At 32.8% G+C, this 17146-nt stretch overlaps 1 protein-coding gene across 1 annotated transcript in view; it reads left to right on the top strand.

Annotated features, from left to right (window-relative positions):
- The first annotated feature begins 5836 nt into the window (after window positions 1-5836).
- The window catches only part of LOC145671702 (protein disulfide-isomerase A4-like), a 36814-nt gene continuing 25504 nt past the window's right edge, over window positions 5837-17146 (top strand). Inside the window, exons 1-3 of the mRNA XM_081740901.1 lie at window positions 5837-5845; window positions 9035-9166; window positions 12525-12744. Coding sequence (XP_081597027.1) covers window positions 5837-5845; window positions 9035-9166; window positions 12525-12744 — 361 coding nt within the window. The remainder of the gene's footprint in view (window positions 5846-9034; window positions 9167-12524; window positions 12745-17146) is intronic.

Raw genomic sequence — 17146 nt, 5'->3', positions numbered from 1 at the left:
TACTTGTGTGATAATTTCTATGGAATCCAATGGCATGAAGGAGATGTCGAATACTCACACCTTAAAGAAATTCTTCGCAAATATTGTACAAATATTTCATCTGTTTACACTTTCGGCAAAGCTCGTCAGGACTTTCTGCAGGAAATTCTTCAACGTGATATTATCAATCTCGAGGATTTGGACTGTCCACGGTACACATCTCTAGGATTTCATGTGTCAAAGTGTGCACATTATAATCATCGCTTTGGACATTACAAGTGCAGTGTGCATGAAGTTTTATTATACAGTGAATATGTAAAAGTGTATGACTATGTTTTGTTTGTGAACAATACCAGTGATAAATATATTCCTACTCCGTTAAAAAAATAAACAAAAGTCATGTATACAGATGAAATTTTAAAAGTGCTTCTCAGTGATAAACAAACTGGATCATATGTGAACGGAATTTATTTCATTGATACAATTCCACAAACAGTGCAAACTCCTGTTGGACTAATCATTAATCTTGATACATCAGATTCCACAGGAAGTCATTGGGTTGGACTATACATAAACAAAAATCATGAAGGATTTTATTTCGATAGTTTACGAATGCCTGTGCCAAAAGAAATTCATTCATTCTTATGTAAAAATAGTAAAGTTTATTATGTAAATAGTCAACCATACCAAGACGAAGAATCTGTGCTGTGTGGATATTTCGTATTATTTTTCATGTATCATATAGTACGCAATAATTCATTTGAAAAAACTTTAAGTTTATTTCATAAGACAAAATTAAAAAAGAATGATAAAATTGTATATAACCACGTAAATAAATTTTTAAAAAGAAAACAAAATATTTATCTGAAATAATAATTTTATTGTTTGTATATATTATGTACATAAATATATAAATCAAAAAGAAGATTTAAAAAAAATAAAAGTTTCAAATTTTACTTCTTGTGTTTCATTTCACAAACATGAAAATATATATAAAAAAGTAAAGTTACATCATTGAAAATGTGTTAGTTAATGCTGTTGATCGTTGGAACTTCCACCAAAAATTAAGTTGTTGGGCATTTCGATATGCACAACCTGATTTTTTCTCAAGTTGTATATTTTGTTCATGAAAAGAACAATATTCATTCATAACATTTGCACATAATTCATTTAATGGTGGGCATTGTTTTGATTCAAGATCAATAACATTATCTAACAAAAATAATTTCTTAATCCAAATGGATTTCTCTGCACCTTTACAATAAAAGGTAGCATCTTGCAAACATAATTGATATACAAGGTTACGTATATGTGATACAGTATATCCGTTTTTATTATTCCAAGTTAGTCCATGTAAGTTTGATGTTAACCAATCAACTTGTTTCTGACATCCTAAAGATAATTGATTGTATTCAATCGGAGATTTTACTAAACAATGGAAATTTACTGTATCATCACATGCAATTAAACAAAATTCACGAATAATAAATTCATTATTTGAAATCTTAAAACCTTGTATGTCGATAATGTATTCATTAACACATGGTGAAATTTCATGTTTACGATTCAACAAAAACGGAATTATTTGTCCTACAAATTCCATGTTGTTTAAACATTCTCGCGTTTTTCGTATAAAGTTTATACTTGAGATTTCACTATGATGTTCTTCAAACACTTCAAACAAATCAATAAGAGTTATTTCATTGGATAAATGCTGTACAGCAAAAGTTCCAGTATCATGAAGAAGCAAACACCGGTGTTGAAGATTCAACGTGCATTGTTCACAGGAAATAATATTTAAACGTAAGTATACATTTATAGTTTTTAAAATACACAGTTCACTAATATTATTGTCACTACAAGATACACAAATATAATCACCACCACCACTGATATGAGAATACATGTTTTTCAAACACTGTCACTTCAGTTTGCATACAGTATTTTCACTATTTACACACACACACAATCACTTTGCAAAACCTTTCTTTTTGTCTTTACTTTCAAAAATTTTAACTAACTCGCTCAAAAAATTAGGGTCCTTTTCTTCAATTAAGTCAAAGGCTTCATAAAAGAGTTCTTGTGTAAATATGCCAATAATATGCGTTCTCACATATATATAAAATAAGTCCTCTACTTCAACGTCCAGCAAAGATTTCAAAGCCCGATCTTCTAGTTCCTCTGGACTCAGAAACAAACAGTCATGGCCCATTTGATTAGCCAATGCTTCTGCGCATCCACCACAAATTAATATTCTATCAGTGTCCCAATTAAGAATTGCGTCAATTACACAATCACGATCCACTTTTTGACTGGAACATGAACAGTTTAAACTCCAAAATCTGGAACTGGATCGGCTTAACAGCGATGGTGATGCAGGTGGCGTTGGCGACACCGTTGGAGATGGTGTCTCTGGTTCCTCCAATTCGCCTTCTTCATCCGAAGATGATGAATAAATTTCATCATCCGAAGATGATATATAGACTACTTCAATAGAGTCCGGGGAATCCGGCCTGTTGTCGGTCTTTAACTTCTTAGTTCCCGCAGGAGGGGATGATAATGTCTCCTCGTCGTCGAGTTCGCTAAAAACTAACTTGCGAACGGGAGCCATAGCGTAATACATAAAACACTCTCCTGAAACTCTGTATTTAAGCGTTTACGTCACAATAAAATGGCGTCCTAACAACAACAAGTTCATACAAGTCTCCCTATCACGTGATCATTAAAAATCTTGGAATTTTTTCCCATGCGTACGTGACTATTCAAGGACAAGCGAGATTTCTGTCAACAATAAAAACTTTTAACGCACACCTGTGTTCTACCTCTCCCCCAAAACAAACATAAGCTTTTCTTAGAAATTCCAAAACAAACCCCTGCGTGCGTAATCAATCAAGGTTAAGCGACATTCCTGTCAACAATAAAAACTTTTAACGCACACCTGTGTTCTACCTCTCCCCAAAACAAACATAAGCTTTTCTTAGAAATTCCAAAACAAACCTCTGCGTACGTGATCAATCAAGGTTAAGCGAAATTCCTGTCAACAATAAAAAATAATATAAACAATCAATAAAATATAATAAAAGAATAAAAAATAAAACATCTATTGTATACAAATATTGTCAAGGATAAGCGACATTCCTCTCAAACAATAAACCTATTGTAAACAGTAACATTGTCTCACCCCACCCCCCTCATAAAACTGGAAAGACTACTACGATGGTTACGTCTATCCACTACTAAGCCGTGTTGCCTCAGTGGTAGAGCGCTCACCTCAGGTGCGTGGGATCCCTGGCTGGATCCTAGCTCGCGCCAAATTCTGCTTGTGGTATACAAACAATTGTGTGCCAGGTTTCTAGGGGTCCTCCCGCTTCCTTCCACAATCTTAATCCACCATTATAATTCATCTCATCATGACTGTCTTCCTTAGCCTTACTGAATATTCGTAGGATGTTAAACCTTAGAAAATGAAAGCACAAATACAACAATAAGATTGATTTTTCTGATTTAAATTTAGTGTCTCTTTTCAGCAGCGATGTTATGAGATGTGGACTTACAGTTTAAGGTGGAATCCGAACCACGGTAATCGTTCAAATTTTTGTAAGGCGCTCCCACCAGGAATCAAACCCGGAACCCCGTGCACCGAAGATGGTGTGAGCGTGCTAGCCACTAGACCAGCGGGGAGAGCCACAATAATACGAGTATTGAATGATTGTGTTACTGTATTTATAGACCTAAAATATAATTTGCAATAACGTATCTTACCTTAGAGGAAAATTTTAAGATTAAACTTAACTTTCTTTCCGTGTGTAACGAGAGTTGGACATGTGATGGCTAGAAAAAACTCACCACGTATGAGCAGCAGTAACAGCATCCCATAATTTTAAAGGAGGTCCACTGAGTTTAATTGTCAATAAAGATTGCAAGGTATTCGCCAACATACGGTTTCTTTCGGAACTTTTAATATGAACAGCACTGAATCCACGTTCACAGGCAGCATTTGATAATGGCACAGAACGAACTTTCCGCGTTAAGTCTTTTAAGAACTTGAAAATCATTTACCGACTTAGAACTTGACTTGTACTCTCTCCATAATGACACTGTAGGACCCCGTTTGGTCTAGTGGCTAGCACGCTTGACTTCGGTTAGCGTGGTCCCTGGTTCGATTCTCGGTGGAGTACAGTTGAACGACCAAAGTGGTTCGGATTCCATTATAATCAGTAGATCCACGTCTCCTTTAGCCTAGCAGGCATAACCGTGGGACGTTAAACTAAATCAAACCAAACCATTCTGACACTGCACTATCAGGATTCAATCCAAACAATTGAACTGCTTTATATACGTCTACGTAGCCGTATAAACTACTCATGATATTACGATCTTTATTTTCAAACACTGAAAAGCACTGTAGCACATCATTAGAAGGAAACCTTCTTTCCACTTCGTCTACTAAACCCTGGATTACCTGCCCCCTTATTTGATCAAACTCACTATCGTCACTCCCTGTATCAGACTCTTGTCTGCTGTGCACTAATACGAAGACTTTGGTAGACATCATCTTTCATACACATTTCTCTCAGAGCTTCGGTTAAAGATTCAATCTTTGTTCTATTTTATTGTACGAAACTACTTCCTTTTGCATCGTTTTACTAATATTAGACAGAATCGACCCAATATCCAGAAGAAAACCGAGCAATAGAATGTTCTTTTTCTCCGATTTTTTTTTTTTTTTTTTTTTTTTGTAAATACCACTCAGTGTCAGTTTAAAACTACCTTTGTTGAAATGGTCAATATTTTCATACTCCAAAAACATGAATTGCACTATACAAGAAACATATATAAAGACTGCAAATAATACATCCTTCTCATTTGAAATCCAACGTATGTGAAACAGTCTTTTCATTTTGAGCAGTCCTGCGGCATCTGTGACTGTCGCGATAATTTTAAGTTTTGCAGATGTAGATGACTTACTGAATACCTTGTGAAGTTCGCCTAACAAACACTCAAAGTTATGAACAGCATTCACAACACTAAAAACTCTTTCAGATACAAGATCCATTCGATGTGCCATGTAGTGTACGCTAATTAGGCACGGGTCGACATTTCTTCTAATTTGAGCAGCAACACCTTGTTTCTCCCAGTAAACACTACATCCCCGTCCGAACCAAATCCAACAAGCTTTTCTTTAAGATTAAAAATATCTATGTCATCTTCGGAAAACGCTTGAATAATTTTCTCTTTTGTATCGGCATTTTCTACAGGCACAAATTTATAAAAACAACAACAAATGTTATTTTCTTCGTCCACATATGTTACATATAAAAGCAAGTGCTTATCCGCAAACCTGTTTGTAGATTCGTCAACTGTTTAAGAAATTTTACCAATTTTGCACGCAACTGGTACGCTAGAGAATAAAGGTCTCCATCTCGTCACAACGAAACAGCCGACAAAGTTAAATACCTGATCCCTTTACAACTAAACTACGTTTCTTAAAACAGGCATGCATTCAAAATTATTGTTTGTTTGAAAATTTTCATTATAGACCTACTTATATTTTCATTTTAAGATGTCCCCCCTTACAGATTTTGGTGGGGGAAACGCAAGTATAAAATTTTTGGTGGTGGGGAAATCCCTCCCGTCCCCCCCGGGATTTCGCACCCTGATACCGAGGTAAACTAAAGATTTGTAGTGTGGCGAAAATATGAAAAATAAATTCACAGTATTTTCAAGAGCAGATCATGCGGCCGATCTATGAGCATGAGATTCCAACAATGTACGGAATGATGCCAATCTGGTGCGCATTCACATGGACAAGGCCTCATCACATGTCTCACGATCGTCCCTCGCATTCTACAGAGAGATGGAGCAGGCAAGTGGTATACAGGTGATACCTTTCAATGAGGTACCTATTAAATCTCCAGATGCAAGTCCTATTGACTATTGTGGATTTGGATTGCTGAAGCGGGCTTTGGGAAAACGGCGTGTGGCAACTGTGGAAGGACTATGGAAAGCTGTGCAAAGGGAATGGGACAAGATTCCCCTCCCAGTTCTTCAGAGAAGCCTATTACAGTGGAAATTACGCTGTCAGGCTATTGTTAGGAACCAATGTTAGGAACCACGGGAAACACATCGAGCACTTACGGACCTGGCGCCATGGATTCTTCTAAATTTGTAGATAAGTCGAAATTGGTCAAATGTAGACTGAACAACCTCTGTATTTCCCCTGCCACCGATTTATATGTTTATGAATCTCTGTATGTATTTGTCGAGGAGTTGCAGAACATATATAATTGTGATATTTTAATGGTTGGCGATTATAATATACCTTCGATTCGCAATTCTTTCACAGATCTCTTAAACGGCAACTCCGTATGTTTAACTTTACATAATTTTATATCTATCTTAGGGTTACGTAGCCTTAATAATATACCTAACTCAAATAACGAAACCCTTGACCTTGTTCTTACAAGTGTTGCCCCTATTTTGACGTCGAAGAATGTATTTTTCCGCTTTTTCCTTTGGATGAGCACCATCCACCATTAACATTTGAGTTACCTCTTGCTTATAAAACTACACATGATGTAAACATTCTTCGCAATGAATACAATTTTTCTAAAGCTGATTTTTATAATTTTTATAGGGAACTCAAGGCTATAAACTGGGATATATTAAACATTTCTACTGATCCTAATATTGTTGTCGCTGAATTTTACAATATACTAAATAATTTAGTTGTGAAATATTTATTCAGTTGAGTAGAAAATCCAAGCCAATGATATCAACTGCTTATAGAAAATATGTACACAATTTTGAAAACTCTATTAAAGCTGATCCAAAAGCATTCTGGTTTTTTATAAAAAGTAAGAAGAAATCACATACAGCTTGTAATCAAATGAAATATGAATCCATTATTCTTAACGACAAGAAGTCAATAGCTAATGGTTTTGCTCATTATTTTGGGAGTGTGTTTGCGCCTTCTATTTCTTCAAATTACAAAAGTAATGTGTCAACAACAAAAATTTTGCAATGTATTAATATAAAAGATGTTTCACTTGCAGAATGCACAGCATCAATAAAGAAGTAAAAGCATCTAAATCTAGTGGACCTGATGGCGTTCCCGCTTATATTTTTAAGGGTTGTGCAGATATTCTTCAATATCCATTAACTTTTATCTATTTCTCATACTAACAACTAGCATTTTTCCTGATCTTTGGAAACATAGTAAAGTTACTCCAATTCTTAGGAAAGATAATCAGAATCAAATTTAAAATTACAGACCTATTGCTTTGATTTCAACACCTTCTAAAATCTTTGAACAAATTCTTTGCAATAGAATTTTTATACAGCTGAAATCTTATATCACTCCACCCCAGCATGGCTTTTATCCTAAAAGATCCACGTTAACCAATCTTCTTTCATTAACTCAATTCTTATCAGAATCGTTAAATGTCAATCACCTGGTTGATGTAGTATCTACTGATTTTTCTAAGGCGTTTGATAAATTAGATCACTCTACTGTATTTTATTGGCTAAGTTAGATTCCTTTGGGTTATCTAACAACTTATTAAAATTGCTATCTTCATATTTACTCAATCGGAAATATACAGTTATTTTCAATCATACACAATCTAATCAATATATAGCTTCATCCGGCGTTCCACAAGGATCTAATCTAGGTCCTTTATTATTTTTACTTTTCATTAACGACTTACCATCTGTTATCAAACGTTCACAGTCGTTACTCTACAGTCGTTACCTAAAAATTTACAAGTAGATTAACTTAATTACAGATTCTGATAATCTAGAAGATATTGATTCTTGTTATCAGTGGAGTGTTACTAACAATTTACCATTTAATATTAATAAGTGCTCTGTCGTTACGTTTACTAAGAAAAAGATGTTCAGAAAACATGATTATAGTATCAATGGAACACTGTTCGGTAACAATGCTGTTGATTTGGGCATTACAAATGATACTAAACTGTCATTTAATTTACATTTGAAATATTTAGTTTCTGAATCATATAAACGCCTAGGATTTATCATAAGTACAACAAAATCTATGACTGACGTTTCTGCAATTACAACTTTGTACTACACATTTTTACGGAGTAAACTTGAATATGCTTGTGAAATTTGGAGCCCTTATTTTCAAACTCATCTTGATGACGTAGAACGTGTTCAATATAAATGTATTTGTTATTCGTATTTTAAAAAGTACAATAGATCAGCTAAACTAAATAGAGTATCTTATGCTACTTTGTTGTCAGAATTTTCTATTCCTACGTTAATTACTCGTAGACTGTGCACACAATATTGTATAAAATTATTAATTATTTTGTGGATGTGGAAGATTTTTTGCAATATATTAAATTAAATGTAAATTACATACACCATTTTCTATAAGCAGATCAAATATCATTCAACATCAACATTCGCCAGCAATTAGATTATGTAGTCTTCACAATCAGTTAATTATGAAGGGTATTGGGGTTGATTTTTCTATGCCTTATGATCAATGTATCTCTATAATTCGAAATTATTATAAGTAACAATGTTCAATGTTTAGCAATGTGCTTGAAAATTTATATATCAAAAGTCACTCTTGTATCTCCATCTTTTTTTCATTTTTTAAAATTTTTCATGTATTTACTCATTATTTGTATTATTCGTATTAGTACTTTTTATTTTTGTGTTCCTAACATTATTTCGTTGTATTATATTCATGTAGTCACACATCCTTCTTATAATTTGTTAATAATTCTTTAATGTCTTCTATTTGTAGATTTTTCTTAGAATTTTGTATACTTTCTTTTTTGTAATTTAACTTATGTATTCTTTCACTTGGCACTTGTTAAATTGAGCATATAGCTCTGTCAAGGACATTGAGATTAATAAATAAATAAACATAAAGCCATATTGATTACTGGGCATTTATATTTGGGCCATATACGCTGTACTTGTAGTATACATTGTACCAAACATTAAAAAAATAAATAAACAAGAAATAAAATGGAAAAAGCTAATAATAAAATGTTATTTCTCTACTCTTTTCCAGCTTGAACCACAATATGAATCTGCTGGAAGATATCTTCAGAGAAAGCATGGAATTCCTTTGGCCAAAGTAGATGGAATAAAAGAGCATCGTTTGGCTGATAAGTACAGAGTAGAGGCCTGGCCAACTCTTAAGGTATAGCTTTATTTAATTTATAAAATATTCTGTTGTATTTGATTTATGAAATGTCCAGACTGAGAAATGCTTTCACATTTACAGGGTGAAAAATTCCAATCTAGGATGACGGTTTGGATACCGATGTTAGAAGGAAGAGAGAATTCATTTCCAATTTTCCTAACTACAATTTCAACACTAGCTGAATATTCCAGATGACACTCATATTTCTTGTAAAGATTTCTGTGTTCAATCCCAGATTGTTTCAGCCTGTGGTGGAAAACATTTCCGCTTGAGTTTTCTAGGGTTGTTACGAGCGTTGTAATGAGATACAGTATACAATGGGTATAGACCGAGTACACATCAAAACTGCTTTTAGTATTCTGTATTATAATCTGTTTTGTATTTGTTGTCTATATTGTACCTCTGATTGAGAAGATTCTCATTGTGCAAGCGAAATATTTCATAATATCCATGCAACTAAACACTGGGATTTATTCCGAGCACAATTTAAATTTAAACTGTGTATTAATTCTTATTGACAGATGGACGAGACTTATACAGTTGAGTTTATTTGGAATTGAGCCTACTTTGCTATTCTCTACACTAGAAACTCAATTGTTCTTTAAACAACTACCTACTTATTATCTTCATACATTAAAACATATTTTGGCAGTGTTATTAATCACTTTCAAAATCTTATATAAAATTATCCAAGTTCTACTTCAAGGTCTGCCAAGACGTACTTTCTGTGAGTATATATAATTGAGAAGTACTGTTTTTTTTTCTTTTCTTTTTTTTGGTATTTATTTTATTCCCAACATCATGACAGTTTTTTCAGTAGTTTTAAATTAAGGGTCTTCACTACAGCGAAATTAAACTACAGCTAATTTTAGAGTTTTTCTGTAATATCTTCAAAACAAATAAGAATATGCAAAAAGCAGAAACATAGTGGACTAGACAATACGATTTTGCATGTGATACCGTTATCATAACTCACCTATCTGCTTTCGATTTACAACTGTAGATAGATTTAACAGTTTTTGCGGGTTCTGTAAATAGCGGCATACCGAAAGCAGATAGGTGAATTATGGTAAAGGTATCACACGCAAAATCATATTGTCTAGTTCACTACGTTTCTGCTTTTCGAATTTTTTAAAATTAGTTTTGAAGATATTACCGAAAAACTGTAAAATTAGTGATAGTTTAATTTCGCTGTAGTAAAGACCCTTAATGTGGTAAATGTACCATTTTTGAGTGCGAGAAAGTGATTTGGTAAGTCATGATTTTGGGTCAAGATCATTTAGGGACAACTGTAGAAAAGGTCATTTAGTTTTGATTGACTACGGGAAAACTAATTTGAGTATCACTAGTATTCTGGCCTAACAACTGTTACGAAAAGAACTACGAGAAAGCTCATCTAAACACATCTTGACTTATGGAAAGTTCATTTGGAAATTATTTAGAGGGAAAGGAAAAGTATTTAAAAAATGCTTCAACGAGTTTCCTAAGTGAGATGCCCGACAGTTATAAGTATTTCATATCCCCTCGAACTGGAACTTCGAACGGATCGAATTGAAGCCCCCTCGCACCAGAAGTGAGCGATCTACCACAGACCCACTGTGCCCCCTATTTTCGATATAGATATAGGTATATCAGCTAGTATATTACACAGTAGGCGCGGAATCAGAGCTGCATTTCTTAGAGCTCCTAAATGTCCCAATTTAGCTAGGACAGTCCTGAATTTACATCGATTATTTCCTTACAAATTGTTCAAAGCTCCAAATGTCAAGGTTTTTCTCTTAACCATAAGTTAAAATCATTCGTGTGATATGTGAAAATTACCGATTTCATTAGTTACTTTTGGTGAATATTATCTATTATTTAATGACTTCTGAATTTCAGCTAAAAGCAAGTGCAAACTGTGACTATAAGGTAAATTTTTATATGGGCTTTTAATGTCCCGGAATTTTAGTCTGAAAATCTGAGTCCTAGAATATGCCCATGCATTATTTTGTTCGAACATTATACATATATATATATATATATATATATATATATATATATATATATATATATATATATATATATATATATATATATATATATATATATATATATATATATATATATATATATATATGTATATGTATATATATATATATATGGTATCATAAAACATGAGCACGAACACAAGCCGTAAGTATAGTTTATCCAGTATAAATTTGGAGGTCAAGGAGAGCAATAACCCCAAAGTTATAGAAAGATATAGAAAATATAGGTATATGTCTATACTACGTAGGTATTACATATCAAAACAACTCACTCATCAACGCTAAGGTCAAACTACCAGGGGTAAAATTGGATCTGAAAAGGTGAGGGGACACTTGACGTCACACCGTCCCCCGTGCGTATATTTCCCAATTGTAATTTCTTTAGAAAGTGGGGGACGCCATATATATTTTCCGGAAGTGGAGGACGACGTCCCCTACGTTCCCCGCACTTTACCCCTGCATACTACTATCGCAAGAAACCTGAAATTTGTACAGAAAACTTCTTTCGTCACGAAAACAAGGGATAATGTATATATTTATTAAAATACTTCTCCAAAGGGAGAAGAGGGGAATAGTTTTCTTTTCGCCAAATATAGAATATCTCACAAATCCCTAAAGTTAGGGAAATAAAATTCAGCATAGAAACTCTTCATTCAAAGTAACTAAAGACAAGTTCTTAGCATTTTAGAAAATTCTGCCTTTAAAGGGACAAAAGTGGGATAATTTATTTAATATTCAGATTTCGAATCTTATAAAGAAAATGCCCAATTTCACAGTTTGCTTAAGTTAGAGGTCGTGAAAGTTGGTACAATTCTTAATTAAAATAAGATAATACGTATTTCAGTATTTTAGAAAATTCCTCCTAAAGGGAAGGAGGTAGCTTATTTAATATTAAAATCTGAGTTTCTTTATTCAGAAAGCTCCAATGTGAGGACTCATTTAAATTAAAGATGTGAAATTCTGTATATGAACTTTTAATTCAGTATAGGAATATGTGTTTTTGCATTTTCGGAAATTTTGCTCTTAAAGCGGTAAGGGGAAGTAATTTCTATACTATTCAAATTTCCGATGCTTTATCTAGAAAATGTCAAATGTCGTGATTAGCATAAGTTGGAGATATGAAATTTGGTATATAAACTCTTCATTAAAACAAGCGCTCTCGAAATTCCACTTCTACAGGAAGAAGGGGGTTATTTTTCGTAATATGGAAATTTCCAGTTTAATATTCACTAAATCTTATTCTTTTCGTATGAAGATCGAGTACTTCTGCTTAGTATACAATTATAATATATTTATGGTAGTTACAATGTGTTTCTTTCTTTCAGTTATTTCGCTATGGGAAAGAGTTTCAATATAAGGGACCTAAAACAGAAGAAGGAATTATTCGTTATATGCAGGAAATGGCAAAGTCACCGTCAAAAGAAATTTTCACTGTTCTGGAGGCAAAGAGAAACATGAATAGAACTGTTCCAACATTATTTGGTTTCTTTAAACAAAAGAATAAACTTTTTAACGAATTTATGTACCTGGGAAACATTCTAAGAGGTAAACGTAATTATCTGTAAGTTGTTCTTTAATGTTCTTCTATTCTCTTATTTAATTGAATAAAATTCATGAGGCGAGTTTCAACTTAGGATGCTATACTACGTAACCTTACACTAATAAAGACATGAAAATGAACACAAAAGTGTATTACGAACGTACAGGTAACCTTGTGACAGGGAACGCCTGCACCTCTGTTAAAAAGGTGAATTATCATTGATTCAGTGCTGTCTTATCTAACTAATATCAGATTAGCATTATCAAACCATTGTGTGACTGTCCAGCTATATCGAGTGTTATTGATAGTACATGTTAATAACATTTTGTGGTATATTGTCCCGTGACAGATCTATTTTCACACAAATAAACATATAGTCTTCAGTAGTGTGCTTACTAACGTGAAACATTGATGCACATTCCCACTGAAGAGCTTATGAGTTTCGCAAATTTTTAGTTATTGTTGCCTGTGTCATCTTATTGATTAAACGTAACTTCGTTTTGACAACATAGGTGACAGCGATGTGGAGATTTGCATTAAGAAGTAAATGATTGTATTTCAGCAGTGTTTTCGTACTGGTAATAAATACCATTAATGAATCATAACGCCAATTCTCATTCAATTTTACTTCACTATCCTAAGATACGCCTTGTTTGCGGAGCGTACGCTCCAACTATAGAGATACCGGTTGATAAGAGGTTGTTGGAAACTTATGTTACTTCAGAACCACTGGTTACACATCATGTTAAGAGACTCTCTTACAGTAGAGTTGTACAACTGATTGCCTCTCAACCGATACAACGATACAATCTCAAATATGTAGATATAATACACGAAGTATTTCATTACTTACATAGGTAATATGAAGCTTTACATACAGGGTGAACCATTTATCATGATATGCTCTTGTAACTTTTACATCAATTGGTAAAAATGCTGAAATTATATACAGTCCGCAGCAAGAAACCTGCAACATGAGCATGTAAGTTTATTGTGAAACTACGCCTAACATGGCAAGGAATCAACATAACGTTTAAGTGGCACGAATAACGCCAGAGAAACCTCGGCATCCTCCCCTGCACACTTATTTTGGAGCAAAAGACTTCGTCGTTTCACAATAAACTTACATGCTCATGTTACAGGTTTCTTGCTGCGGACTGTACAATACAAACATCGGCCGGGAGACATTGCTTATTGTAGTATTGCTGGGAAACACCCCGTAATACTACAATACGTGCTCAGTGTTGCTAACCCAACATAAAATTGTAATTTTTCACTACACCAGATTTTTAGATATTTCAAATCAACATGCTAAACAAAAATATACAATACCACTTCATTATCCAGTGTTACCAACTGAGGATTCTACAGTATCACAAACATCCGCAAATAGCCAAATTTGGGAGGTTTCTACAACAACGAAATAAAATCTTTTGAGGCAGAGCAAGTTTTCAATCCCTTGTGCCTTTGTTCTATTTATTCGAAACATCACATCATGATCATAGTATCCAACATTGAAGTACTTTCGATGTGCATTGTCTATGTCACTTGCGTTATTACTGTTCTAGAGACCTCTAAAGTTCGGTGTTGGCGATTTCGTAACATGCTCGGTTTGTAACACTGAATAACAAGTGTGGTATTGTACGTTTTTGTTTAACACGGAAATTTGAAGTATGTAATAGTCTGACGTGTTATTTAAAAATTATACAATTTTATGTTAATTTGGTTACACTGTTAATGTAGTGGGTTTACAGAATATGTCAAACAATTTTTCTGTATCGATGTATGCAACGTTTAAAACTTCAGCTTATTTTTATCTTTTAGTTTAAAAAGTTTCAAGAGCGTTTCAGCATAAACGGCCGGGTATATACTGATGAACATGAGCATACGCAGGAGGTGGATGTTGTGGGTTCGGACCCCTCGGAAATTCCAACTTTTCTGTAAATTTAGTTCAAGTTTAGGTGGAATGATTGTACACATTTTAATATAATTTATTTTCATATTGAATTTGCACCTTTCCGAAACAAATTCTTGCGTACGTCCCTACTGATGAATATATACAAAATACATATAAATATAAATAAGTGCGAAATAATGAAAAGCGTAAAAATGCAAAGAAGGTAATATATCGAGGGATTGACACTTGTACACTATATACAAAATTTGTTCAAAGCTTATTGAGAAGTCTTCTGCAAGAAAAAAAAAAAAAAAAAAAAAACAAACTATGAAATAAATAATTTATAGTAAGATATTCTTGTTGTTAAACTGTTCCTGACAATCTCGTAGTGATTATATGAGTTGTCGTCAACATTATATATTCTACATAATTGTCGCGAAGATATCTGTAACTAAACAAGTCTATTTTTTGGTATTCTATCAGTGTTTTATTTATTGTTATTTTATTTCACACATATAATTTTATTTCCATTGTTTCTCCTAATAACCTTTCATATCCATGAATGGATCTGCACATAACGGAAACATTTTCATACAAAATTTTTTATGCTTTTTTTTTAAAATGCATGTTTCACAAATGCTGACTTCTCAGGTTGCTTTAATCGTACGCGTATATATCGTATAGTATATAATGCAATATTACATGGTAGACATTCAACAGCGAGGAAGGTTTGAAATGAAGTTATATTTGGAATGTTTTATTGCAATAATAATAATAATAATAATAATAATAATAATAATAATAATAATAATAATAATAATAATAATAATAGAAAACATTTATATTTAAAATTTTAATTAAGCCATAAATTGTAACAATACTTGATTCTTTTGTTTTGAAATGTAAAATTATAAAAACATAACAATTAAAATTATAGTGCATAATTGTACAACAATTTCCTAAGTTAGTAGAACTCTGACTATAAATGCAGTCGAAGGATTTGAATGTACATATAATTCAATTTTTACACATGAATTAGCACTCAACTATAAAATTTCATTAAACAGACTTAGCTGCAAAAATTGCATGTAATGAAGGACAACCAGCCTTAATCAAGATTAGTCATATATATTTCAAAACAATAGTAAAGATAAAACAAACAAAATTAATATACGATTAGAGATCAGCAAATAGACAAAGTCCAGGCACATATTACTGGAACATTATGGATATAAATAAACCTAAACCATGCAACACCATACACAAATAGACAATAAATAAAATAATTTTACAGTTTGCTTTATCGATTATTCTTCAATGTCGCACTAACACAATATAAATTATATCAAATAAAAAAACTGAAACTAACTTATGTTCGTGCAAAAGAGATATTGGTCTAATAGACCACATAATTTTTGTCTGTAAAGAAACTGAAAAAGGAAGGAAACATACGTTAGACAAAATTTCTAGATATGTGGGATTTGGACCTTACTCTCTTCAAAATCTTTTGACAACAAACAACTGGAATCTAATGCACATAATTATAGAATTCTTACAACCAAATAAAATTCATATATATATATATATATATATATATATATATATATATATATATATGTGTGTGTGTGTGTGTGTGTGTGTGTATGTGTGTGTGTGTGTGTGTGTGTGTAAGATAATCTGATGAAGTATCTAGCGAAAACTCAGAGTAAGAAGCATTCTATATAACTCTATTAACTATAATTTCAAATTAAAATAAATAATTTGCTCATACCAACCCTTAAAATCCAAATATGTTATATATATATATCAACAATCTTATTTTTACGAATATCAACAGATAATTGCAGAAGCTACTTAACCAACTTCTTTCAAGGATTCTTCGGAACAGAACAGAACAGAACTAATAATCTGAATAGATCATCGATCAACAATGTTCAATATATACTGGTACAACTCATAGGAATCAAAGTGTAATAGGGATTATAGCCCAAGGCTGCCTAATATTAAATAAAAACCCATGGCTGGGTCTAAGAATAAGAATAAGAATCGTATATTAAACTAAAATACATAGAACAAGAATGGAATACCATTCATTAGGGATAAAGAATCTTTTCCCGCTTGTCACATCTACCGTTAGTAGCGGAAAGGGAGCAAAGCCACGCGTTTTCAAACATTAGTACAAGTACCATAGCTATTTCTTGCATAGTGAATATTTCGACTATAATGTCTATCATTTATTGCAATTGAAGGCGAAAGTATTGACTTTTGTCACTTTCTTTAAATTCTAATTCTCGAAAAATCCTTCCAAGCTTTCGGCTCCCCTTCGAAGCCTTGTTCTCTGTAGTTCCCCTGTTTTTGTTAATATGTGTCGTTAGATGTCGAGTATTTGGAACTTCTGTCAGATTTAAATTAATATAATTTGGAAATGCTAACTTAATTTTAAGCTAAACAGCGTATTATTGCTGTTTACGATTTTATGTATTAATATCTGGCAATATAAATACTACAAA

The sequence above is a fragment of the Thermobia domestica genome, chromosome 15 (assembly GCF_964235325.1).
Source record: "Thermobia domestica chromosome 15, izTheDome1.hap1.1, whole genome shotgun sequence".
In the NCBI taxonomy this organism is placed as follows: Eukaryota; Metazoa; Arthropoda; class Insecta; order Zygentoma; family Lepismatidae; genus Thermobia; species Thermobia domestica.
The sequence above is the reverse complement of the archived record's forward strand: the minus strand, read 5'-3'. Positions and strand labels throughout refer to the sequence as shown.